General features: G+C 47.0%; 1 protein-coding gene across 1 annotated transcript in view; it reads left to right on the top strand.

Moving 5' to 3' along the window:
• The window catches only part of CARMIL2 (capping protein regulator and myosin 1 linker 2), a 435549-nt gene that overhangs the window by 128175 nt on the left and 282252 nt on the right, over positions 1-25122 (top strand). Inside the window, exons 13-14 of the mRNA XM_029608841.1 lie at positions 1962-2049; positions 13468-13590. Coding sequence (XP_029464701.1) covers positions 1962-2049; positions 13468-13590 — 211 coding nt within the window. The remainder of the gene's footprint in view (positions 1-1961; positions 2050-13467; positions 13591-25122) is intronic.

The raw sequence follows: 25122 nt of genomic DNA, 5'->3' as shown, positions 1-25122 counted from the left end.
TCCTCCGGGCGCACAGATCTTCCACTACGCTTGCCTATGCTAGAGTTTGGAAAGTTTTCCACGACTGGTGCGCTGCGTTCAGTATTCCACCCAGATGTTCGTCCATGGGTCACATCCTTTCGTTCTTACAAGATGGGCTGAAAAAGGGCTTGGCATATAATTCGCTTCGAGTTCAGGTAGCGGCGCTGGGCTGTTTGAGAGAGAAAGTTGAGGGGTCTTCCCTTGCGAGTCACCCCGATGTTGCTCGGTTTTTGCGAGGGGTTCGGAATTTGCGCCCTCCTGTGCGGGTTCCTTGTCCTTCATGGAACTTGAACTTGGTTCTCCGGGGCCTGTGTGCGGCACCCTTTGAGCCTATTACGACGTCTTTGTTAAAGGATCTGACCCTCAAGACGGTTTTTCTAGTGGCTATTTCCTCGGCCCGTCGTGTTTCGGAGCTGCAGGCTCTTTCTTGCCGGGAGCCGTTCTTGCGTATTTCAGCGTCAGGAGTCTCTTTGCGAACCGTACCTTCCTTCTTGCCTAAAGTAGTGTCAGCGTTTCACGTTAACCAGACGGTAGAATTGCCTTCCTTCTCGGAAGAGGAGCTGCAGTCGTCGCAAGGTAGAGACTTAAGACGTTTGGACGTCCAGCAGGTTCTTTTGCGCTATTTGGAGGTTACAAATGACTTTCGATGGTCGGATCACCTTTTTGTGCTATGGAATGGACCCAAGAAAGGGTTGCAGGCGTCCAAGGCTACGATTGCACGCTGGTTGAAGGGCGCTATTGCTTCCACGTATATTGGCTGCGGTAAACCTGTTCCTGATGGGCTTAAGGCTCATTCATTGCGTTCTCAAGCGACCTCGTGGGCAGAAAACCAATTGGTCTCTTGCCAAGAGATGTGCAGGGTGGTCACTTGGAAATCCTGGCATACGTTTTCCAGGCATTATCGCCTGGATGTCCGTGGTCCATCTGCGCAATCCTTTGGGAGCAGCGTGATCCGAGCGGGACTCTCAGGGTCCCACCCCAGTTAAGGCGGCTTGGGTACATCCCAGCTGTCTGGACTGACCCTGGTACGTACAGGGAAAGGAAAATTAGTTCTTACCTGATAATTTTCGTTCCTGTAGTACCAAGGATCAGTCCAGATGCCCGCCCTCTATTCTGGGAGTCCGCTCGTCTTCAATATTTCTTCACTTGCAGATTATATTAGCTACGATTGGGACAGTTTCCCTGGTAAGTTGTTATTCTTTAGTGTTTTGTTACACTTCTTGGTATCATGTTTGTCATACTTCGTTGTCTATGTCCTCAAGGAAGTTTCTGTTTGATCTGGTCACTGAGTTTTAAAGACAAAAAGAAAAAGGAAGGAAAAGATGTTTCTTGGGGGCACGATTGGAAGTGGTTACTTATTAATTCTGCTTTGATATCACATATACTGAAGGATCGCAGGTGGCACACCAGTATATCTAGGGGGTGCTTTCAGTTTTCTCTCTGACTCCATCTGCTGGAGGGGAGGCATAACCCAGCTGTCTGGACTGATCCTTGGTACTACAGGAACGAAAATTATCAGGTAAGAACTAATTTTCCTTTCCTTTACCATGAACAGCACCTGGTATCTCAGGAGGGTCTCCCATGTCATTTCACAGGTAAATAGAGCATGAGATATGTTACATTTGGTCTAGATGCTTATGAGAAGCAGGATATCTCTCATGCCAAGAAGGAAATGAAGGGAGAAGTTAATGTGTGATGATATTAGAAGTAACAGAAATCAAAAGAACATGAATATATCACATTTTAATCTGTAGTGCATCTGTCTGCATCAGATGATCATAATAAATATATTCATTTCTTTTATATATAGTTTTTCATTTTACCTCTTATTAACTGGAATACTCACTTGCAGTAGTTTACAGTATACTCTGGCATATCTTTAAATTGGAACTATACCGATTTGCAGAACTAAAATCATTGTTTCTGATCTTCTGCCTTAGTGAAATAAAGCTGTCCATTACTGGTGCTGTCGCAGATAGGATCACTGATGAGGCATTGGAAGATCTAACTCTGGCTCAGTGCAGGCTGGTGAGTGTATTGGACAGCTTCTGATCCACCCCCCAATAATCTTCCTTTTACTGTTAATGGAGCTTTGTGACCATGGCACCTCAAAACCCTACGTGCAGTAGCTCTTGAGGTGGATGACCTAGCAGCACATTTCTAGCACCTAGCTTGCATGTCAGCTTCCATGGGGAAGAAAAGAAGGATGTACTATTATTATTATCTTCCAATCACAGTGTACTGAAAAATGAGGTAAAGTAATTTGGCCAAAGTCACACAGAATCAGTAGTAAAGGAAAAAGTGATGTTACCCCATCTGAGCCCGATGTAATGGCAGTTTAGGAGTTGGAGTGTAATGTGGATAAAATTGGGACCTCTACGTGTCGACTAGATGCTGGACTGTCAAACTGAAATGTTTTACATATCCCAAGAGCAGTGGTTTAATTAGCATGGCAGGTAGGAAGTGGTGCATTGTAATAGAGGAGAAGTATTGGGCTTAGGAGGAGGTACCGCCAATGTAAATTCAGGAGATGTTGCCTTCAAAGAGAAACTTACAGTTTTAGAAATAACTGATTTCCGGGGAGATATTAAAGAGATTGGCCATGGAGAACCAGGCTTAAATGATGACAAGGTTGCAATAAGCCGTGGCTGATTTGGAAAATCAAAATTTGGAGCTATCTGAAAAGCTAGAAGGCCTTGAAAATACATTTATTGTTATTTATGAATCGCTTAACACTAAAAGGACTAGGCGATGAACAAGAATACAATCATAATATTAAAATCAAAAGACAAATAACACAGTAAAATAAAATAACATAAGAAATAATAAAAAAACAAACTAAAATCTCATCAATAAAACAAAAACATATAATAAACGTCAATAGCAGCTAAAGTAAAATGAAATAAATACCTAAAAATAGGCTAGGTTAAAAAGAAAAGTTTCCAAAGGAGGAACCTTAGAATTTGAGGAGTATAATGATTCAGCCTCAGTAGTAAAACAAATTGGCAAGGCTATTTTAATGACTGGGGATTACCCAAATAAAGACATTGAAGTTATGGTGGATCAGGCCCATCGGGCATTGTGTACGCCTAGGCCTGCAAGATACATAGGAGCATGCTTACATTACTTTCCAGTGAAGAAGGCTATAATCCAGAATGTGACAACTTTGGGATCTCTGGACTGGGAAGAACATAAGATTGAAATAGTTAACAATCTCTCTCTTACCACTTTACAGAGGAGGAGAAAGCTCTCCTCCACAAGAAAATAGTTTCTTAGCATTCAGAGGTGCACAACCCACGACCAGTGGGTTATGCACTTTTATGGAGCAAAGCTGAAGTCATGGTTTCCTGTTCATATCCGGATCAGTTCAGACTCCTGGGTTTTGCCTCCCTTCCAGCAGATGGAGACAGAGAAAGCTTTACTGACACTGGCATATAACCTAGTGTGCCACCTGCAGTCCCTCAGTATTTCTCTGTCTCCAGCAGATGGTAGAGGTGCAATCTCTGCAGTCTGATATTTAAAAAAAAAAAAAAAAGAAAAAAGAGGAATAAAGAGATAGGAATTCAGGAGATCCTCTCGGGAGGTTGCTAGGCCCAGGTGAGGCTATCCCTACTAGGATTGAAGAGTACAAGCAGGGGTTCGGGGACCCTTGCCTGACTCATGTTTTTGCTGCCAGGGGGTGTATAGCTGGTTGGGCCAGCTCCCTCCTCCCCCAGGAGAACAGTTTGAGTCCCACAGCTCTTCATCCTCAGGAAAGTACCCTTACTTTTTCATTAAAATTAAAAAAAAAAAAAAAGAGAAGAGAAGAGAAGGCTGTGTGGAGCTCTTTAGGTTCTCGCTAGCTGTTGGGGAGGGAGTTCTTGGGTGGCAGAATGGGTCGACTTTGCGGTGCGATGGCGCTTGTTTCTTCCACGTGGTCGGTGATTGCAGTAATGGCGCACAGGAGTGCTTGCTGCGCTTGCAGTGATGCACGCAGCTTTCCCGTTCCGGGCTGTGCTCCCGCTGCCTCGCTGGTGGAGACGGTGAGTCGGGGCCTGCAGAAGCCGCATCAGAGTGGCAGCCTACACAAACGTTAGACGCTGGAGCACCTTTGAAGTCGGCCGCCTCTCCCCTGCTGGACTCGGGAAAGGAGGCCATGTTGTCAGGGGCTGCAGGCCCTTCGGGACTGTTTCAGGATTGTGAGGATCTTCCCCCCCCTTGTTATCTCAGTGGGTTCAGAGTTCTGGCAACTGGAGGGGGTCCAATTCTGATGATGAGGGGAATCCTTCCAGGGATGGAATGGAGGACCCCGCTATGTTTTCTTCAGAGTTCATTCTCCTTATGCATGAGGCGTATTTGGCATGAAAGATGGCTGGGAGGTAGTTGGACTGTCTCAGGGGGCCTGTGGTCCACATCCTGGCAAAAGGCTGGGCTGCTCCAAGAGTCTGGTTCTTTGGCAGGCCCCTAGGGTCCTTGGGATGAGGACGCCCCGAGCAGTCTAGCTGTGGACTTGGATGATTCAGACGGATTCAGCAAGTTTCTGCCTCTCCTGATCCAGCTGTGCCTGACGCTACCCCAGATGTACCAGACCCAGACAGAGGATTGAGACAGGTGCCAGTGGCTGAAGGGGATGACCCGAAAGTGGTGCATCTTTTTCATAAGGAAGAGTTATAGCCCTTAAACCCTCATGTTCTCGAGGAGCTGGGGATCAAGGTTCCTCAGGAGAAGTGTGATCAGGAGGGAATGGACCTGGTCATGGATGGCCCGAGGAGGTCTCAAAAAAAGCTTTCCCTTTTCACAAGTCAGTGAAAATAATTGGTGGTCAGGGAGTGGGACACTCCAGCGTTGGGTCTGAAGGTCAGCAGCGTGATGGCAAAGTTGTATCTGTTGCCTAGGATATACTTGAGCTATTGGTGTTCCCTAAGGTGGACGCGTTGGTGTCTGAAGTCACTAAAAAGACCACCATTCCTTTTGCTGGTTCAGCGGAGCTGAAGAATAGTACAGGAAGCTGGAAATTAATCTTAAGAAGATATTTGAGGTTTCTGCGCTTGGCATTTGGGCTGCTATGTGCAGTAGCTTTATGCAGTGGGCCAGTTTATGCTGGGTTCAGCAGTTACAGGCTACAAGGTCACTATCGGCATCCGAGGCTAAGCAGATGGACTGTCTGGAGACGGCTGCAGCTTATGTTGTGGATGCCCTGTACAACCTCATCAGAACTTCTTTGAGAATTATGATGTCTACGATTGAGGAACTGGTCGACAGATGTTTGGTCTAAATCTTATTTAGGAGCGTTACCTTTCAAGGGTAAACTTCTCTTTGGAGAAGACTTAGAGGAGCTCGTGAAGCGTCTTGTTGAGACCAAAGGGCAGAGATCCTCAGGGTTGTGAGGATCTCTGTTTGTTGACACTACAAATGTTACTAAGAGTGTTCCTCTATAATCAATCTGTTCTTCACCTGTAGTCTCTAAGGAAGCAGTTAAATCCATTTCTGTTCCCCTTGACGGTCCAACCGCTATTTCTTCTTCTTGTTTCTTTTTGATGACAAAAAAAAAAAAAAAAGTCACCATTAATTGTGTGATACGGGATGAATTGGGAGGTTTTGAGATATTTTGTGCAAGTGATGGTGTGCCTCTGAAGGTACATGTGAATCTGGAATCGGGTGGAATTCCTTATCATTTGAAGATAATGTGAAAAGATTGTATGAGGAATTTTAAGGGTGATTAATAGTTACCAGTGGTGGACATGAACAGATAATGAGAGCATTGGCGAAAGTATTCTGTGAGTCTGGAGATGTCAATTCATAAATGATCTTGGTGCAAGTTGTCCCCTGAAGAAGCTTACATGAAACAAGGAACCTTGTAGGGAACATTGGAAAAAGTGATCCAGCGAGGGAGCAATGGAAAAAGTTCATTGAAGAGGGGAACATTGGAAAAGGGTCCCAGCGAGGGAATATTGGAAAAAGTTCATTGAAGAGGATTTGGGAATATCAAACAAATATAGATAAGGGGGAGAAGGGATAATTTTATAGATGGGGGGGGGGGATTTAGATAGGAGAAGGGAGGGGAAGGTGGGGGGGGGTAGAAGGAAGGTTCCCTCTGAAGCTGCTCCGAGGGAATGGGGAAAGTCATCGGGGCTCCCCTAGGGCTCGGCACATGCAAGGTACACAAGTGTGCACCCCCTTGCCCGTGCCGACCCCGGATTTTATAACATGCACGCAGTCGCGCATGTTATAAAATTGGGTGTAGATTTGTGCGCGCCGGGTTGCATGTAGATATTAAACTCTGGCCCTTTGTGTTCTCTGTCTTTGGTTGAAGAGGTAAGATTGGTTGGAAAGGTATCCTGATTTAAAATGAATAATGATAAATTTGAGATTTTGAATATTAATCTCTTGTTACATTTGGTAGATTATTTGAAATTAACAATCTCCTTTTCTGTGGACTAAAGGGTATGTTAAATATTTGGGAGTCCAAATTCCAGAAGATATAACACAAATATACTCATTAAACTATAGCCATTGCTTAAGAATTTGTTTTGGTTGTTACAGGTATGGCCTGATTTTCATTTGCCCTGGCTAGGGAGAATAGCTGCAATTAAATTGTTCTGGCTACCCAAATTATGCTACTATTTTCAGGCTCTCCCAATCAAAGTCCTGGATAGGATTCTTAAGTTATTGCATGTTTGGATTTACATTAATTTTTTTATTTAGGCATTTTATATACCGTCGTTCCAAAAGAAGATCACAACGGTTTAAAATATCAACATTCATATTCTGGGTCAACATTCATATTCTAGGTCAACACAACGGCAAATACATATTCAGCTCAACACATCAAAATCAAGTACATGTAATATGAAAACAGAAGCCACTTAGGATGGCCAGGTTGCGATTATTTCAGAATAGGGTGTGCAGGGGGGTGGATGTGCCTAATAGTAAATATTATTTTATAGACGTGCAAGTGCAGTTGTTAGGTTGCAGTTAGACAATGGGTAACTATCAAACAGATATTGGCAGGTGGCACTCCTTTTAAGAGTTTGTTACGGCTTCCTGGCAAGCTTGTATCTCTATAGCATCTGTTGGTCCCTTTACTTCCTTTTCTCTGAAATTCTGGGATTGGTAGAAGTCTTTACTAATTGAGATTTGGAGACGATTTGACTCATGGTGTGCTCAGGGATTGCTTATCTATGGTGGGATTTTTGTCTCTTATGACTAGCTTTTTATTTTCTCTTGGGTTACATTTTGTGAGGCTACCCAGTGAATATTTGGTAGGTATGCTATTGTAAAGGTATGCTTGAGTTGGAGGAGGAGAGGCATATGGGTGGAGAAAAGTAAAGATCTGACAATTTGGTTTATATTTGTATTTTTATTGATTTGTTATATAACCTGACGTATGGCGCTTGTTGTATATCTTTGTTGGTTTAATTAAATTATAAAAAAAAAAGTTAGTAGTAGAATGGGGATTATAATTCATGTCTCAGGAGCTTGCAAATTTCATAGTTCTGAGCTCTGTCCACTAGAGCATTCTGCTTTTCTATTTGTTTACAAAAGAAAAAGCACTTTCTGATGAATATGCTGTAAAAATAAGCAAACAATCATTAAAACTAAATAATCATTAAAAATATAATATTAACATGAATGTACCATAATTAGAATTACTAATGTTTTAGTGTGCTTTTTTAGTATAAACGTTTTTGAATATTACATTCCCTGTATGTACCCGGATCAGTCCAGATACCTGGGTTTTGCCTCCGCACCAACAGATGGAGACAGAGCAAGCTTTGACTGGCTCAGCCACATATAGCAGGATGCCACCCACAGCCTCTCAGTCTTATTCTGTCTCCAGCAGATGGTGCAGGTGCAGAAGCCACAGCCTCTGGGATCCCCAAGGGAGAAAGGTTCTTGTTTGGTTGGTTTAAGTTTAGTTAGTCAGAATTTCTGAGAAAAAAAAAAAAGAAAAGAATAAAAAAAAAAAGAAAAGAAGAAGACAGTCCCTCGTCGTGGGAGCCTCCCAGGGGGGGGTGGAAGGTTCTGAGGGGACCATCCCCTCCTGGTCGAGGCCGCTGCTAGGGGTCGAGGACCTGGCCTCTCTGGTTAGCAGCATCGGGGGTGACACCGGGGAGCCCGGTTCACTCACTCCTACTGGAGCAGGAGTCCAGTACCAGGGACAGCGACGGCAAGTAAAAAAAACAAGTGTTTACTTTTGGGACTTGCGCGCCGACTCTCCGCTACTTAGTTCGAGTTTTCTTTTGGTTGTACTTTTCGTTTCTTTGATTTTCGGGGGTCAGCCGGTGGAGGGTGAAGATGCCTCGGGGGTCTTTGTGTCGTGCGTGTGGCTTGGCGTGCGCGCTTATCGCGCGACAGTATTTGCCCTAATTGCGTGCCGTTCGGGGGGCCCGGCCTCGGACGCTGTGTTCGCCGGCGCACGATGGACAGAGTGCTGCGGGCAGTGCAGAGCAGTTCCCGCTCAGCGCGGGAACAGCGGCCATTTTAGATTCCTTTCGGGAGGCCACGCGGGCGGCCTTGGGGGATAGCCCAATGCCTCCCGCGCTTTCTCCACAGCAGCGGCCGTCCCGGGGGGGCGCCCCCTGGGGGGCTGCCTCTCCTTTGCCAGAGGATAGCCTGGGGGAGGCATCCTCTTCATCGGAATCATCTTTTTCGTCTGATTTTGTGCTTCTGCTGCAAAAAGTCCTGAAGCACAAAGTCCTTAAAAAGAAGGCAGGAAAGAAGTTGGCTCCTGGGGGACTAGGACTTCAGCCAAAGTCCCGGAAGAGGCGGACAAGAGATAGGGCCCGGAGGGGCTCGGACCCGCCCAAAGATAAGCGGCCATTACGGTCTGTCCCTCAGGACACGGACACTGAGTCCACGACTCAGGATGAGACGGATCCGCTCACAAGACCCCTGGGGGGGGGCCGACGAGGCGGATGGAGAGGTGCCGGCTCAGCCTGGTACCAGCAAAGGAACTCCAGCGGTGGAAGGTGACAACCCGAAGGTGATTCGCCTTTTTAAAAAGGATGAACTGGCTCCGCTCATTCCGGCCATTCTTCAGGAGCTCGGCTTGGAAGTTCCACCAGTGGAGTCCCGGCCGGGGGCCAAAATGGATCCAGTTTTGTTGGGCCTCAGTGGTCCGGTGGCTTTTCCATTCCACTTTTCGACGACGGACATACCGTTCCGGGAATGGGACACTCCTGAATTGGGTCTGAAGGTGAGTAAGGCCATGGATAAGCTATATCCACTTCCAGAGGACGCCTTGGAGCTTCTCCGCCTCCCTAGAGCGGACGCAGCAGTGTCGGCCATGACAAAGAGGTCGACGATTCCAGTCACGGGGGCTACAGCCCTCAAGGACGTACAGGATAGGAAGCTGGAGCTCTAACTTAAGGTTTTTGAAGTCTCTGCTCTCGGCATCCGTGCAGCGATATGTAGTAATTTTACCCTGAGGGCGGGCCTGCGCTGGGCCTAGCAGCTCCAGGCCAATGATGATCTCTCAGAAGAAGAAGCTGCTCAGGTGAATCGTTTGGAGGCGGTGATTGCTTACAGCTCGGATGCTTTGTATGACCTTTTGCGCACGTCGGCCAGATCTGTGGTTTCTGCGCGCCGTCTCCTTTGGCTTCGGAATTGGGCGGCGGATGGTTCTTCTAAGGCCCACCTTGGCTCCCTTCTGTTCAAGGGGAAGTTGTTGTTTGGCAAACAGTTGGATGATCTGATGTAATCTCTCGGAGAAAACAAGGCTTTTAAGTTGCCTGAGGACAGGCCTAGGCCTCGGAGCTCCTTTTCCAATAGGACCCGGTTCCAGGGGAACAGGAAGTCTCGTCCAGTGAGGTCTTCAGGATTGTCTTACCGTACAAGCTCGTCAAGGCAGCCGTCGTGGCCTCAGTCCTTTAGTGGCAGAAGATTTGGGAAGCAAAGTGGTCCTCCATCGGGAACGGGGCTAAGACTTCCCAGTGAAAATCGTTCGGTCCATTCCTCTCGGCAGGTTCATCTCCCGGTGCCAAACGTGGGAGCCAGGCTAGCTCTATTTGTCGAGGAATGGACCAAGATAACGTCGGACCAGTGGGTCCTCACCATGATAAGTCAAGGTTACGCTTTAGATTTTGTACAGATTCCTACAGACAAGTTTCTCGTCTCACCTTGTGTGTACCGAGAGAAGCGAAAGGCGGTGCAGGACACTCTACAGCGCCTGGAGGACTTGGGAGCGATCACCCCCATGCCTCCCGGGCAACAACGCAAGGGCCGATACTCCATTTACTTCATTGTACCCAAAAAGGAGGGAACATTCAGACCAATATTAGACTTGAAGAGGGTCAACAGGTGTCTTTGGATTCCGCGCTTCAAAATGGAGACGATTCGGTCGGTTGTCACCTCAGTTCAACCAGGCGAATTCCTGGCCTCTCTGGATCTCACGGAAGCGTATCTCCATATAGGCATTCAGCCGTTTTATCAGAGGTTTCTCAGGTTCTGCATTCTGGGCATGCACTGTCAATTCAGAGCTCTCCCTTTCGGCCTCGCCACCGCTCCTCGCACGTTCACCTAGGTGATGGTGGTGGTGGCGGTATAGCTCTGGAGAGAGGGGTTCCTGGTGCATCCCTATTTGGACGATTGGTTGATTCGGGCAAAGTCCGAGCTGCAGTGTCAGAAGGCGGTCACCAGGGTCCTCCAGCTCTTGCGCTCTCTCGGATGAGTGGTCAATCTTGCCAAGAGTCATTTGACCCCTACTCAGTCCTTGGAGTTTCTGGGAGCGCTGTTCGACACAAGGCAGGGCAAAGTGTTTCTCATCAAGGAGCGAGTGGTGAAGCTACAGTGTCAAGTGAGGCACCTATTGTCCCTACAGATGCCTCGGGTGCGGGATTACCTGCAGGTCTTGGGCTCAATGGCGTCCACGCTAGCTTTAGTGCCCTGGGCTTTCGCTCATTTACATCCTTTGCAATCAGCATTGCTGTCCCGCTGGAAGCCGGTGTCAGAACAATTCCATCTGCCGCTTTCGCTCACGGACCAGGCGAGAGCCAGTTTCCATTGGTGGCTGGTGTCGGATCATCTGATGTGTGGATTGTCCCTGGTCACGCCCGACTGGACGGTAGTCACCACAGACGCCAGTCTCTCCGGCTGTGGAGCGGTCTGTCTTGGACGTTTGGTGCAGGGACAGTGGTCAAGGGAACAATCTCAGTGGTCCATCAATCGCTTGGAGACCAGGGCGGTGGCTCTGGAGCTGCAATCCTTCCTCCCGCTGATTCAGGGGAAGGCGGTCAGAGTATTGTCGGACAATGCAACTACCGTGGCGTACATCAATCGCCAGGGCGGGACAAGGAGTCAGCTAGTGGTGACGGAGGCGCGACGTTTGATGTGCTAGGCGGAGCGGAATCTCAGCAACATTGCGGCGTCTCACATCGCCGGGATAGACAATGTTCAGGCGGACTTCCTCAGTCGACATCATCTAGATCCCGGAGAATGGGAGCTAGTGGAGGAAGCGTTTCACCTCATCTGCAAAAGGGTGGGGCACGCCTCACATGGACCTGATGGCCACCTTTCAGAATGCAAAGGCTCCGCGATTTTACAGCCGGCGGAGAGAGAGAGGGGCTGAAGGGGTCGATGCTCTAGTGCTTCCATGGCCCACAAACATGTTACTGTACATGTTCCCTCCATGGCCCCTGATAGGCAAGGTGCTTCGACGCATAGAACTGCATCCGACGGACGTGATTCTGGTGGCGCCGAAATGGCTGCGGCATCCATGGTTCGCGAATCTCCTCCACGTGGCGGTCGAGCCGCCGCTTCGCTTCCGGGAGTCCACGGCTCTTCTTCATTAAGGCAGCGGATCACTTCTGTCTTGCGGCATGGCTTTTGAAAGGGTATTCTGATGCGGTGGTAGCCACGTTGTTAAGGTCTAGGAAACAGTCTACGTCCTTAGCCTACGTTTGGGTCTGGTTGGTGTTTGAGGATTGGTGTAGGGATCGCAGTGTGGATCCTACGAGAGCTTCAGTGTCCGATGTCCTAGCTTTTCTTCAGGCTGGTCTCTCTAAAGGTCTTTCTTGTAGTACTCTTCGGGTCCAGGTGGCTGCGCTTGGTTGTCTTATAGGTAAGGTACACGGGGTGTCTTTGGCTTTACACCCAGATGTCACTCGTTTTCTTCAGGGGGCTAAGCATTTACGTCCTCCGTTGCACCACCCTTGTCCGCCCTGGAACCTCAATTGGGTGCTTTCGGCCTTATGTTCGTCGCCTTTTGAGCCTATCAAGCGGGCGACGCTAAAGGATCTTACGCTAAAAGTAGTGTTCCTCATCTCGATTACTTCAGCTAGGCGATTATCTGAATTACAGGCTCTGTCATGCAGGGAGCCGTTCTTACGGATCTCGGATTCAGGGGTATCTTTGTGGACGGTTCCTTCCTTTCTGCCTAAGGTGGTGTCGGCTTTTCACTTGAATCAGTCGATTGAGCTTCCTTCCTTTCCTGAAGGGGAGCGGGCGGATCCTAGGGTGAGAGATTTACAGAAACTGGATGTTCGCAGGGTCCTCCTTAGATATCTTGAGGTTACGAATCCCTTCCGCGTCTCTGACCGTCTATTTGTCTTGTGTACTAGTCCCAAGAGGGGAGGTGCGGCTTCCAAAACCACGATCGCTTGCTGGCTCAAGGAGGCCATTGGTTCTGCATACTTGCTGTGGGGGCACCCTGTCCCCGTGGGCCTTCGGGCTCATTCTACGCGGTCTCACGCCGCTTCTTGGGCGGAATCTTCGCAAGTGTCGCCTCAAGAAATTTGTAGGGCAGCTACTTGGAAGTCGTTGCATACTTTTGCAAGACATTACCGCTTAGATGTTCAAGCCTCAGCTTCGGGTGGTTTTGGTGAGAGAGTGCTCCGAGCGGGACTCTCTGGTTCCCACCCTCGGTAAGTTGGCTCTGGTACATCCAAGGTGTCTGGACTGATCCGGGTACGTACAGGGAAAGGAAAATTAGTTTCTTACCTGATAATTTTCGTTCCTGTAGTACCATGGATCAGTCCAGGGACCCGCCCGTGTCTGTGTGTGAGTACTCTGAAGTAACGGAGAGTCCGCTCGTGGATTCATTTTTTCCTTGATATTTGTTGTATTATCGTTCACTCCTTTGGTTCTGGGAGTTTTGTTCCAGTTGTGGGTTTGAACTTGGCCTTGTTTGGGTGAAACATAGTTAGGTAGTCTGGTTGTTTGTTCCATTCTGCTTTGACATTACGTGAGGCTGTGGATGGCACCCTGCTATATGTGGCTGAGCCAGTCAAATCTTGCTCTGTCTCCATCTGCTGGTACGGAGGCAAAACCCAGGTGTCTGGACTGATCTGTGGTACTACAGGAACGAAAATTATCAGGTAAGAAACTAATTTTCCTTTGTTTCATGGCATTTTTCACAAAAGGCTGGTGTAGAAGAAAATCTTGCCTTCAGCATCTTGTGGAAACGTGGGTAAAAATCTGAATGAATAAATCCTCTGCAATTTGCTTAACATTTTTGTTTTATTTTAGGCAGACAGAATTTTAAGTCAAAATCTTCCTCTGTTACACATAGAAAATACAGAGGATGAAGCTATAGTAAAGAAGAACAGAAACCTGCTGGATAGCACAGAGGGAAGACAGACAATAGAAGAGGTAAGATTCAAGTCACTACTGTGCACAGATATCTAAGGGTCCCTCTCCCATCAGACCTTTCAACAAGAAGACTTCTCATTATCCATTCAGGTTTTTAGTTTAATTTATTAAAAAAATTTCTATACCGCCTAACCAAAGTTCAAAGTGGATTACAATAAAAACATTCATAAAATTCTAAAGCATCTAAAGCAAGTGTAAAATAATAAAACGTATACAACAGACTACTAAATAACATAAAACAATAAAAGCCCGATAATTAAGAAACCTGACAGATCCTTCAGTGTCAACTTAAGGCCGGATTTTTAATGGCCCACGTGCGTAAAACACAGGGGTTATGTGCATGGCTGGGCCTTGCGCACACCACGCACATTTTAAAAGGGGCCCGGTCGTGCGCCTAACCCTGTTACGCACAGAAGAGCCGATCCTTGACAGAGGGGCTGGGAGGGGGCGGGGCTAGAGGCACCCAGTACCGCAGCTATTTGCCAGGGGATCGCGCGCCGGTAGGGTGCCAGCGCACGCAACTTACTACAGCTCTTTTGCAAGAGCAAAGAAAAAGGTAACAAAATGAGGGCCCTAGGATAGGGATAGGGGAAGGGGAAGGGAGGTTAGGGTAGGGGGGTAGAAACATTCCCTCCCAAGGCCGCTTCTTAATTGAAATGGACTGGGAGGGAACTGGGGAAGGCCCCAATGTATCGCCGTGTGAATTTGCTCATGTTATAAAATCGTACAAAAATGAGCGTGCGCGTACATTTTTTAAAAATCTACCCCTTAGTTTATATACATAGGGCCAGATTTTAGGAGCTATGCGCGTACGTAGATTTGTGCGTGCAACCCGGCGTGCACAAATCTATGCCCGATTTTATAACATGCATGTGCAGCTGCGCACATGTTACCGATACTCAAGACAAATGTCTTATCGTACCGGTTCACAGCGAAACAAGGGATAACCAATGATATAGGAGAAAAGTTACAAAAACCAGGGAGATGAATACAGGACAACTGAGGAAGGTAGAGTTAGCTTAACATAGTGCTGCTATATCGTAAACAGTAGCCCACGGAAAATTATTCTCAAGCAACTTAAAAATGATTATTTTCACTTTATAATTAATTCTAGCAACAATCAGAAGCCAGTGCAAGCTGTATAGTACTGAAGCAATATGCTCTGTGTTACTTAACCCAGTTAAAACTCATGCTGCAGAGTTCTATGCAGGCAGGCCAAGGTAAAGAGAATACAGTAGTCAAAGACGTTTAATATCAGAACCTGCAGCACAGTTTAAAAGGGTGAAGGTTCAAGCAACGGCTTCAACCTTCTTAGTACACGAAGTTTAAAAGATGTAGCTTTCACTACTACATTTACCTGAGGCTTCATAGACACTCTAGAATCAAGAATGACCCCAAGGCTTTTTACTGTGATCAAAAAGGAATGTTAAATCCTTCAAATATAAGGGATTGTGGTCTGTCTATTGAGGGAGTACTTCCTAAAATCATGATTTCAGTTTTGGAAGCATTAACAGCAATTTATTATGCAACAACCAGCTCTTTACTGTTGTGAGACAAAGGGGCACAAAATGAAAAGTGGGATCCCAGGAATACAATGCAAGCATGGCGGTCCCCCGTTTGGCTAGTTGGCTGCATTTGGGGCGCTACAATGCTGGGGTTCCTCCGGTGGAGGGATAGATCAACTTCCTGGGCCCTAGGCAAAGACATGTCTATGATCATCGAAGTCCAGTCAAAATCCACTGGTCTCAAATGCTGTGCTTGAGGGTCTGCAGGAGGGTCAAGGAGACACCAGGGAAAATAAAGGATAACCCCAGCTCACTGTCCCTCAATGGGTTGTACTCCAAAGGAAATAATGAGTCTTTGAGTCCAGTGTGGCGTTCAAAAGAAAATATTTACTTCAGCTTCAAAATCAAAATCCAAGCGAGAACTGAAATGATCAAAAACCGCATCAGAAAAATCAATGTCCGAAAAGCCTTGACCTCCTTATTCATACCTCTCCTCCTTACAGGTCTTTTCTCCCCTGCACCTGCTTCCATGTCCAAAAACCCTTCCCCTTGGAGAGTAGGATATCCCTGTTCTGGCTCCAGCATCCAAACTGCGGGGAAAAGGTGACAAAAATGTCCTTATTCAAAAACGAATCTTCAACATCCAATAAGTCCAAAACTCCAAAAGGTGAATTTTAAAAGCCCGGAGCGTGCATCGATTGGGGGATGCGCAAATAAGTCGGGCTCGCTGCACCGACCGTATTTTAAAAAGTGCCCAGATACGCGCTTAATCGCCACAGCGCACACATCTCAAATATTTCTGAAAAGGGGTAGGATGTGCTCTGGGTGCGGTGTGGGCATGTCGGAGCCTGGCCAAGGAGATGCGCCTGTAAATACTTGCGCCCTCTGAAGCTCCCCTGCTATGTAACTTTACTTCTGCTATGGATGCCATGTAAGTCATAAAATAAAAGGATGGGGCCATTTCTGAGGGGTTTAAAGAGGCTGGGGTAACCAGGGGGGGGGGGGGGGTTGGAGAACCTAGCTGTAAATTGGGCGAACTGGTGGATGAACTGGTAAACTGGGAATGGCACGGGCGGGCGCCCCTTTTAAACCCCCCTGACTTATGCAGTAGAAGCGGAATTTGCGCGCCCACTTAAAATTTGATGCGCACGTGCACACGGCCAGGCTATTTTATAACATGCGTGCACATACGCGCAAATGCATCGCTCGTGCAGCGGTTTGAAAGTTACTGTCCCTTTGTATAGTCCGAAACTAGTCTTCCAGACTCAACTCACGCCAACAGCTCTTGTTGCAATGTTCAAAAATCTCAAAGCTCTCTTCATATCCCTTTGCACTAATCTCTTAGCAGAGGCAAAAAGAATCAATGCCCAGCACTTCCAGGTACCAAGAGGGGAATCCCTTCTGTTAGGAAGGAATGTTTCCAATCAAAAATCCCAAATTCACAGTCTCAAAAGCCTTCTCTCCTTGGTAGTTCCACCTTGGGGAAGGCAAAAACCACCTTCTGTCTCTTTCCCAAAGAATCTGAGCATGTCTGGGTGGGTGTTTATAGCTACTCAAGCCTCCCACAAAAAGGTAGATCTAAAGCTAGGGAAGTGCTCATAAAATGCAAAATCCCTACCCCTATCTAGGCTAGAAAGTCTAAGAAAATCTTAGTGACAGCAAGGTTGGGTCACAGGACATAAAAACTGTATATCATCCGCATAGAGCCTATATTTTTACATCCAGGCGAGATAAAACACAGCAGAGGGTGCCAAATAAATTTTAAAAGGCGTCATGGAAAGGGATGAATCTTAGGGGACACCAGTTTCCATGTTATGCCAAGACGAAGTGTTATAGTCAATACAAAATTGTTGCTGACAGTCGGTAAGATACAACCTAAATCCATCTAACACTTTTCCAGCGATTCCATTTTCTTGCAGCTGCTTTATCAACATTTCATGGTTCACAGTGTTGAATAAAATCATAACAGTGCTGCCCTCTGTCAAAAGCCATGATGAATGATGTCCATTTTTGAAAGCAATAAGAGCTCAGTAAGAGAAAGATTGACAAGATTTCAAAAAGTGGAGCAAAATTCTCTTATTACTTTTAAAGCAGCAGTGGGACAGATATTTAAGCAGCAAGAAGAATTATTCATTTTGACTTTCAGTTGTACCACCTCCACTATTGATACTGGTAGAAATTCATCCCAAGTTCTGGTTGAAACAGCTGTTTCAAACACCAGTAATGATGTTGGAAATGCTGCAGAATTAGTGCTAATTTTGTTTTTGAAGAAACATGCAACATTTTCACATTATAATGGAGCTAATAAAGATTTCAAACTGGCCATGCTGTTATTATCTGAACAAGCTAAGAAGGTTATGGTGCGAAACAACTTGTGAATTATTATTACATGGAATAATTTTATTGTTATAATAATTTTTTTGCATCTTCTATATTGGATTTATAACAATTAAGGTATTGTTTGTAGGCAGCTATGTTATCTGCTGTTTGAGGATTTGCCATTTCCTCTCTAAGTGGAGGAGTAGCCTAGTGGTTAGAGCAGTGGGCTATAAACCAGGGTTCAAGTTCCGCTGTCTCTCCTTGTGACCCTGGGCAAGTCACTTTACCCTCCGTTCCCTCAGATACAAACTGTTATGAACCGTGCTGCCCGCGGGTTCCCCCGCGAGCAGACTCACTCATCATGCTGCCTCTGCTTCCCCAATGCGGCATGGACGCCACCGCCGGGCCTTCTCTACACGGCTGGAGCCGCGGACTCATTCCCCCACGCGGCCCGGAGGCCGCACCGGAGGTTCCTCTTCGCTGCGGCTGGAGCCGCGGACTTCCTGCCGTCCCCTGCGCGGCCAGGACTGCTGCCGACGTTACCATCTTCATGGCGTAGGCCGCAAGCCCCGGGATCCTCCTTGCGGCTGGAGCCGCCCATGGGGCTTCCTGCAGCGGCAGGAGCCGCTGCTGACGTCAGGGCCTGCGTCTAGGCCCAGCCCTGCCTTTTCCCACGTCGACGTCGGTGCAGGCCGCTGTCCGCGGTCCTGCACAGCTCTGTTGTCTTCTCTTAGGCGCCGGTGCGCGCCTCTTCACTGAATTTAAAGGGCCAGGCACAGGAAGTGTGCTGGTTCCACCTAGGGAGTGGACTTCCTGCTTCAGCCCTATAAAGGGCTGCTCCATCAGTCTGCCTGTGCCTTGCATCAGAGTGACTTCTCTCTGGAGGCTCCTGCCTGCCAGAGCCTTGTAAGGTCTCCTGTTCTTCATGGAGCTCCTCGTCTCGTCTGCCTTCGTACCACGTCTTCGTGTTTTGATGTCTTGCCTGAGGTCCCTGTCCATGTCCTGATGTTCCGTCATGATCTTCCATGTCCTGATGTTTCGTCATGATCTTCCACATCCTGATGTGCCTGCCTGTCCAGATGTTCTTCCCTGCTTCTTCGTCTGGTGCTCCTGAGCCTTCTGTTCCTGTAGAGCTGTGGTTCTCAGATGATGTCGTGCCCGAGAATGGAGTGGCCTGCAGGTGGGATTTGTCCCTGTGCTCCTGAGCTTCTGTTCCCGCCAGCCATAGGTGGTGCTTCGGATGACATTGGCTCAGTTATTGGAGTTCCTCCTTGCCTGGGTCTTCCCTGCGCTTGTCCCGCTCTCCTCATGGTCCATGACCAGCCTCCTAGGGCTGTGTAGGGCGCGCACTGGGACAGGGTGGTCCGCGACTCAGTCCCGCGGGTGGGCTGAGTAGGGCGCCCTGAGAGACAGTGCCAATGTCCTTCCTCCCAGCTGTTATCAAGTTCCTAAGTGCCATCTGTGATGCCGTTGCATCAACCCAAGTGTCTTCATCTATGATGCTGTAGCATCAACCCAAGTTTCGCCAGTGATGCCGTTGCATCAAACTAGTGTCTTCATCTGTGATGTCGTTGCATCAACCCAAGTGTCTTCGTCTGTGATGCTGTTGCATCTACCCAAGTCTTGTCTGTGATGCCGTCACATCATTCATAATCCTGTCTATGTGTCAAGACCTCCGTCTGCCCTCAACCTCAGGCCAGGCCTGCTGCTCCATGCCGATCCTAGTGGCAGGTCTGAAAGGGCTCGGAATAGTCGGAGGACTATTCACATTCCAACATCAACATGTTGTTGGCCTTGGGAGCTTGCAGGCCTGGTGGAGGGTCAGACTGTCAGCCATGCTGGAGCATGCCGTCAACCCTCGGTTCGGTCCTGGACACGTCTGGGGCCGGACTGAGGCTCAAGGGCACACTAAACACCCCGTACACAACACAAACGTAGATTGTAAGCCCTGTGGGAATAGGGAAATACCTACAGTACCTGAATGTAATCCACTTTGAAGTGCCAAAAAAGTGGAATATAAAAATCTAAATAATTTCCCTAAATTGCAGTTCATTTGACATTTTCAGGGGTCAGATTAATTATATCCTGAAGCATACAATTCCAGTTGCCAACTGCTATGGTTATATCATTAAACTGCATATTACTGCAGCTAGAGACATTCTTACCCCAAGAATGTTTATGCCTGTAACACAACAGATTCTAGATATGTCTTCCTGTAGATTGGACAACTCAGTTTCCTTTTATGTTTTCTTTCAGGTGTGTTCTGAATATGTCTGGAAAGCTGAAAGTAAATTAATTAACAGTATTGCATGATCAATGACTGAAAACAGAACAAACCATAGCCCTCTAAGAAGGGAATAGATCATGCAGAAAGCAATTGTTGACTATGATGACCTTATCAGACATCTTTTTCCTGTGTTTTTAGGATTATTTTGTAGAGTAAATGCAGATAGACCATTTTATAAATGCCCCCATGAAAGGAACTCTAAAACCACTGACGACAATGCTTCTCTCTGTCTTAGGTCAGTCATAATGTCTCTTCTTATCCTGCTTCTTGAGCTCTTTCTAGTCAGTTTAGCGTTCAGGATATCTGCAATGTATATGCCTAAGAAAGATTTGTATGTTCTGCCTCCAGTGTATGCAGATATATCTTATGCTTTTTATTGAGGATATTCTGAAAGCCAGACTAGCTAGGGGGTACTTGAGGACCAAGTTGAGAATCGCCACTCTCTCTTTCTTGTAACATAGTAAATGATGGCAGAGAAGGACCAATAGTAGTCCATCGAGTCTGCCCATTGCTGTTTAGGATTGTAACTGCTGGCCCATATGGGTTACCCCAATGCATACCTGGAAGCACAAAGCAATTACAACACTGCCGTTGTGACTTGACCTGCTGCTCGATGCAGGTTGTCCAGTGCTTCGTTACTATCCTTTGTCTCCAGAGATCCTTTGTGTTTATCTCACTGTTTTGTTTTGTTTTTTAATTCTGTTACCATTTTTGTTTCCATCACCTTCTCCAGAAGGGCCTTCCAGGCATCTACCAATCTCTCTGTGAAAACATATTTTCTGACATTGTTTTTGAGTCTACCCACTGTTTCTCATCATGACTCCTAGTGGAACAATTTCCTTTCCACCGACAAAGGTTGGCTGCTTGTGCATTAATACCTTTCAGGTATTTAAATGTCTGTCATCTCATCTAGGTCAGGGATGCTCAAACGGGTCCTCGAGCTCCTCCCCTTCCCCAGCCAGTTGGGTTTTCAGGATATACTTAAGTGGTATCGTTCAAAGTGATGCGCACACACAGGTGTGCAAGTTTGCTGGAGTGCGCACATGGATGCACCAGTTTTACAACATGCACGAATGTTATAAAATCGGCTATCTGTGCATATATGCGCTCACGATTTTAGATCTAAAGCGATCATGTGTGTGTGTGTGTGTGTGTGTGAATGCCGTCTTGAGCGCATAAGTGAGGGGATTTTAGTAGATGCGCACGACGACGCATTAGGCCTATTTCCCAGTTCCCTCCCAGTTCACCCCAGTAAAAGAGAAGACTTCCTAAACCCCCTACCTAACTAGCCTTCCTTTTACCATACTAACCCCAACCCTTAAAACCCCACTACCTTTTTTTTAAATTTATCTACTTACAGACCATAGCAGAAGCAAGTTAAGCGGTTGTGGGATCCCGGCGCGCTAGTGCGCATAACTGACTACATGCTACAGTCCCAGCCCGCCCATGCCCCACCCAGACCATGCATAGATAGCATGTACTCGCATACATGCCTTTTTACAAACATCAAACATGCACATGTCATTAAGGATTTGCATGCAAATATACCTAGGTAAAAACGGCATGGTCTGGGGGCATTCCAGTGCAGGACCAACAGATACGCGCATAGAGGTAGATTTTTAAAAAGCTTGCGCCGGCAAAAATGGCCACATACGCGCAAGAGGAGTTGATTTGTACACTGCAGTCTCTGCTGGTTGCATTGTACAGATCGACTCCTTTTCATCACTTATAAGGTCAAAAATTCTTTACTGCTGTCAGTTTTACAATGGATGCCTCTGAATGTCTCTGTAACAAACCCCCCCCCCCACCAACTCACCTCCTGAAAACTCACCCCAAATCAAAGTGCCCCCTTACAATGGCCCAAATATAGAGTATCAGACTGAGCCCTATAAAGAGGCTCTCTCTCTCTCCCCTCCCCCAATGTTCACCAGACTCTTGCACCTACCAAGGAGCTGTAGCAAAGTGGCGCACATAAGATGTGTGCACGCATGAAGAGTATTTTTCTGCACAGTGAGATATGCTCGTTTATGGGCACGGCCCTTTTAAAATCTACCCGAATAGTTCTATTTTAAGAAAGATTTGACAGCTTATACATATAATTTACACCTGCTAATCATCTTATGTGATTAATATCAAACGGGTTAATATTGTATTATTTACTGGGTGGGAGGTCTGGGGGAAGAACCAGGGGGACTTTTATGATCCTGAGATGGACTGGGCAAACTGGTAAATTTTTCTACGTGTGTATGTTAGAAAATTTATCAACGCAGGTATAAATAGAGACTTGGGAGGGTGAGTCCTGCTTAATTTTCACAGGCAAATTACCCGTGCATATGATTTTGAAAAAATATACATAAGTTTTGTATTATATATGCATGCAGCGGTTCAATGGCACTTAGCTGGATAAATCTCAAAAAGCACTACTTATCCAGGTAAGTAGTTATCCAGAAAATGCGCTGTTTGAGAATTATGAGTTTCTCTTACTTACACTGAGAGGATCAAGCCGCAATGTTCTTACGCGGGTACGAGTCCCATTATCCTGGGGGGAAGGGGGGGTTATCGCTGTGATATCGGAGCCCCTCCCCCGAAAAAATATCGCGGCTCTATGGCACATTATTTTGCCTCGCGGCCAGACACTGGGGGAGAAAACAACTCAGCTTGTAGCCCTTTAGATGCGATGGTGACCCCCAACCTCAAAGGACAGCCATCGCCTTAAGGGGCTGTTGCCAAAAAAGAAACATTGCTGCAGCAAAACGAAGAAGTTAAATGGGGGTCAGGGTTGACCTCCGGCTCAACTCTGGGCTACCTCACCCAATGTCCAAAGAAAAGATTTAAGTGCATGCATGCAGACGACCCCCAATAGAGAAAAAAATTGTTGGGGGTATAGTACCCCTTCCCTCCCCCCAAAGATACAGAATTAAATCATTGGGGTTCAGTGGGCCCCTTCCCACCCCCCCCCCCCCAAGGTCAAGAAAGCATTCAATGGGTCCCCTACCCACACCCTCGACATGACCCCCCCAAACCTTAAAAATGTGTCAAAGCTCCTGAGATGGGACCCAGGGCACCCCTAGCCCCAGGTTCAGTAGGTAAGATTTTGAAAAATGGTGCCAGGTTGGTCTGGTGCTGAAGTGCGCTCTGGGCCCCATCTCAGGAGCTTCGTCATATTTTTAAAGTTTGGGGAGTGTGGGGGGTGCTTATGGGTGCAGGAGGGAGAGGCCCATTGAATACCAATGAATAATTTCTTGACATTTGGGGGACGGGGGGGCCCACTGAACCCCAATGATTTAATTTTATACTTGGAGAAAGGGAGGGGGGCGCTATAACTAACCCCCAAAATGTTTTTTCTTAGTTGGGGTGGGAGGTACTGGATTATTGTGAAGACAAGTTTGGGAAATTGGGGGGGTGTGGAGGGGTGGCCATCGCTGGGTGTGCAGTTAAATTTTTTTTTTTTTTTTTTTTGGACATTGGGGTATCGAGTTTGCCTCGAGTGGTGGCCCCAGGTTGAGTCAGGGGTTAGCCCTGGCCCCTCTCAACTTTTCTACCGCTGCTTTTAAAATGTTTTACATGGCCCTTTAAGTGTAATGCGGGAACTTCGGGACTCGCGGTAGGGTTCCGGAGCTAAATGTACCAATTCCCCAGGAGATGGTGTTATTTTATCAGGCTGACTACTTTCTCAGCTGGCTGCAATAAAATGTTTCCATTATATTGCCTATTAATGACCTTCTTTGCATGCATAAATAATACAGGATGGCCCATGGAAAAGTAGCCAGCCTGCATGGCACTGGTACTGGAGGCGGGCTACTTTTCCATGGGCCATCCTGTGTTATTTATGCATGCAAATCACATGCAAAGCAGGCCATTGTAATAGGGGAGGCTACCTGGGCAGGGCCATGCAAATTATCACATGATATCACTGTAATAATGCTCTAATGTGTGATATAAACTGCTTAACGTGTGTTAGGGCACCTCTGTGGCTTGATGCGTCACCTAGTTAGCTGGATAAGTATCACTTTTTAAAAAAACGTATCCGACTATATTAATTCTATAGTCACGCGCATCTATACATACACTCAGATATTGCAGGGTAGATTTACGCATCTACTATATCACGTGTATTTGATAAGTGTGGATTATTAAATACTGGGGTAGATCTGTGTGTGGCCATATATGCACACATACGGGCTTGCACACAGTTCTTTAGAAGTTATCCTTTCTTTGTGGTAGGGCAATATTGCTGTACACATTGCAGTCCTAAATTTATCTGCAAAAATTTGTGCAAATAGATTTAACCAAAGATTCAGCAGCACATTTAGCTGGATAAATTGCACTGAGGATCTGGATAAAGATAACCAAGTAACTTGACCTGGTTATCTTTAGCCGCTCGGCTTGCTTTTAAATGTTCACCCCTATGCAATAAGGGCCGGATTTTCAAAAGGTTACGCGCGCCAGGCCTAAGTCCCGGGGCTTGCAAAAAGGGAGGGTGCGGGGCGGGGCCGGGGCCAGAGGCTCCAAGCACAGCGGCCATTTGCCACTGTGCTTGGGATTGCGAGCTGGCAGTCGGTCGGCGCGCGCAACTTACTTCAGCACCAGGGCTGAAGTAAGTTTAGAAACAAACAAAAAAAAAAAGGTAGGGGGGAAAGGGCGGGGGAGGTAGGGGAAGGGAAGGTGGGGTGGTGGGGGGGGGGGGGGGGGTAGGGAAGTTCCCTCCGAGGCCGCTCCAATTTCGGAGGGCCTGGGAGGGAACGGGAGAAGACAGCGCGGCTCGGAGCAGGCTCGGCGCGAGCAAGGTGCACAATTGTGCACCACCTTGCATGTGCTGACCCCGGATTTTATAACATGCACGCATGTTATAAAATTGGGCGTACATGTGTGCGCGCCGGGTAGCACGTGCACATGTATGCCCGCGCGCTCCTTTTTAAAATCTACCCCCTAAGTATAAATTGGGTTTGTGAAATTTGAAAGAAACAGACAAAAGCTCTTTAAGATGCTCTACTTAAAAAAAAAAAAATGCCATTCTTTGAAAAAAAAAAAATTCAGTCACTATGGTAGCTTTCAAAGGGTACAAAGATAAAAAAGAAAATGATCAGATAATTCAGGAACATTTAAAAAGAATGCTTAATATATTCTTAAAATAGAGCAAGGTTTTCCAAAATGACTCTTAGCAAAGAAATTGCATTAACTGGACCGGAGATAAAACTCTAACCTGGGTTGTCCCAGGGGCTCAGTGGCAGCGCTGTGCTCTGCTAAACAGGTGACCTGGTTTTTATTCCTGGGCCTTTTCTTCTGTTCCCCAGGCCAGCTATGGCTGAGGATACTAGAGAGGTAGTGTTCACAGCCCTAGAGGAGGTGAGGAGGAGAAAGGCCCAGTTATTGTGCAATGGTGACTCCTAGTAGGCAGGGTTCTAGACAGAGACCTAGTTA

Source organism: Rhinatrema bivittatum, chromosome 7 (assembly GCF_901001135.1).
Source record: "Rhinatrema bivittatum chromosome 7, aRhiBiv1.1, whole genome shotgun sequence".
Taxonomy (NCBI): domain Eukaryota; kingdom Metazoa; phylum Chordata; class Amphibia; order Gymnophiona; family Rhinatrematidae; genus Rhinatrema; species Rhinatrema bivittatum.
Note: the sequence above shows the minus strand (reverse complement) of the source record. Positions and strands in the feature narration are given on the sequence as shown.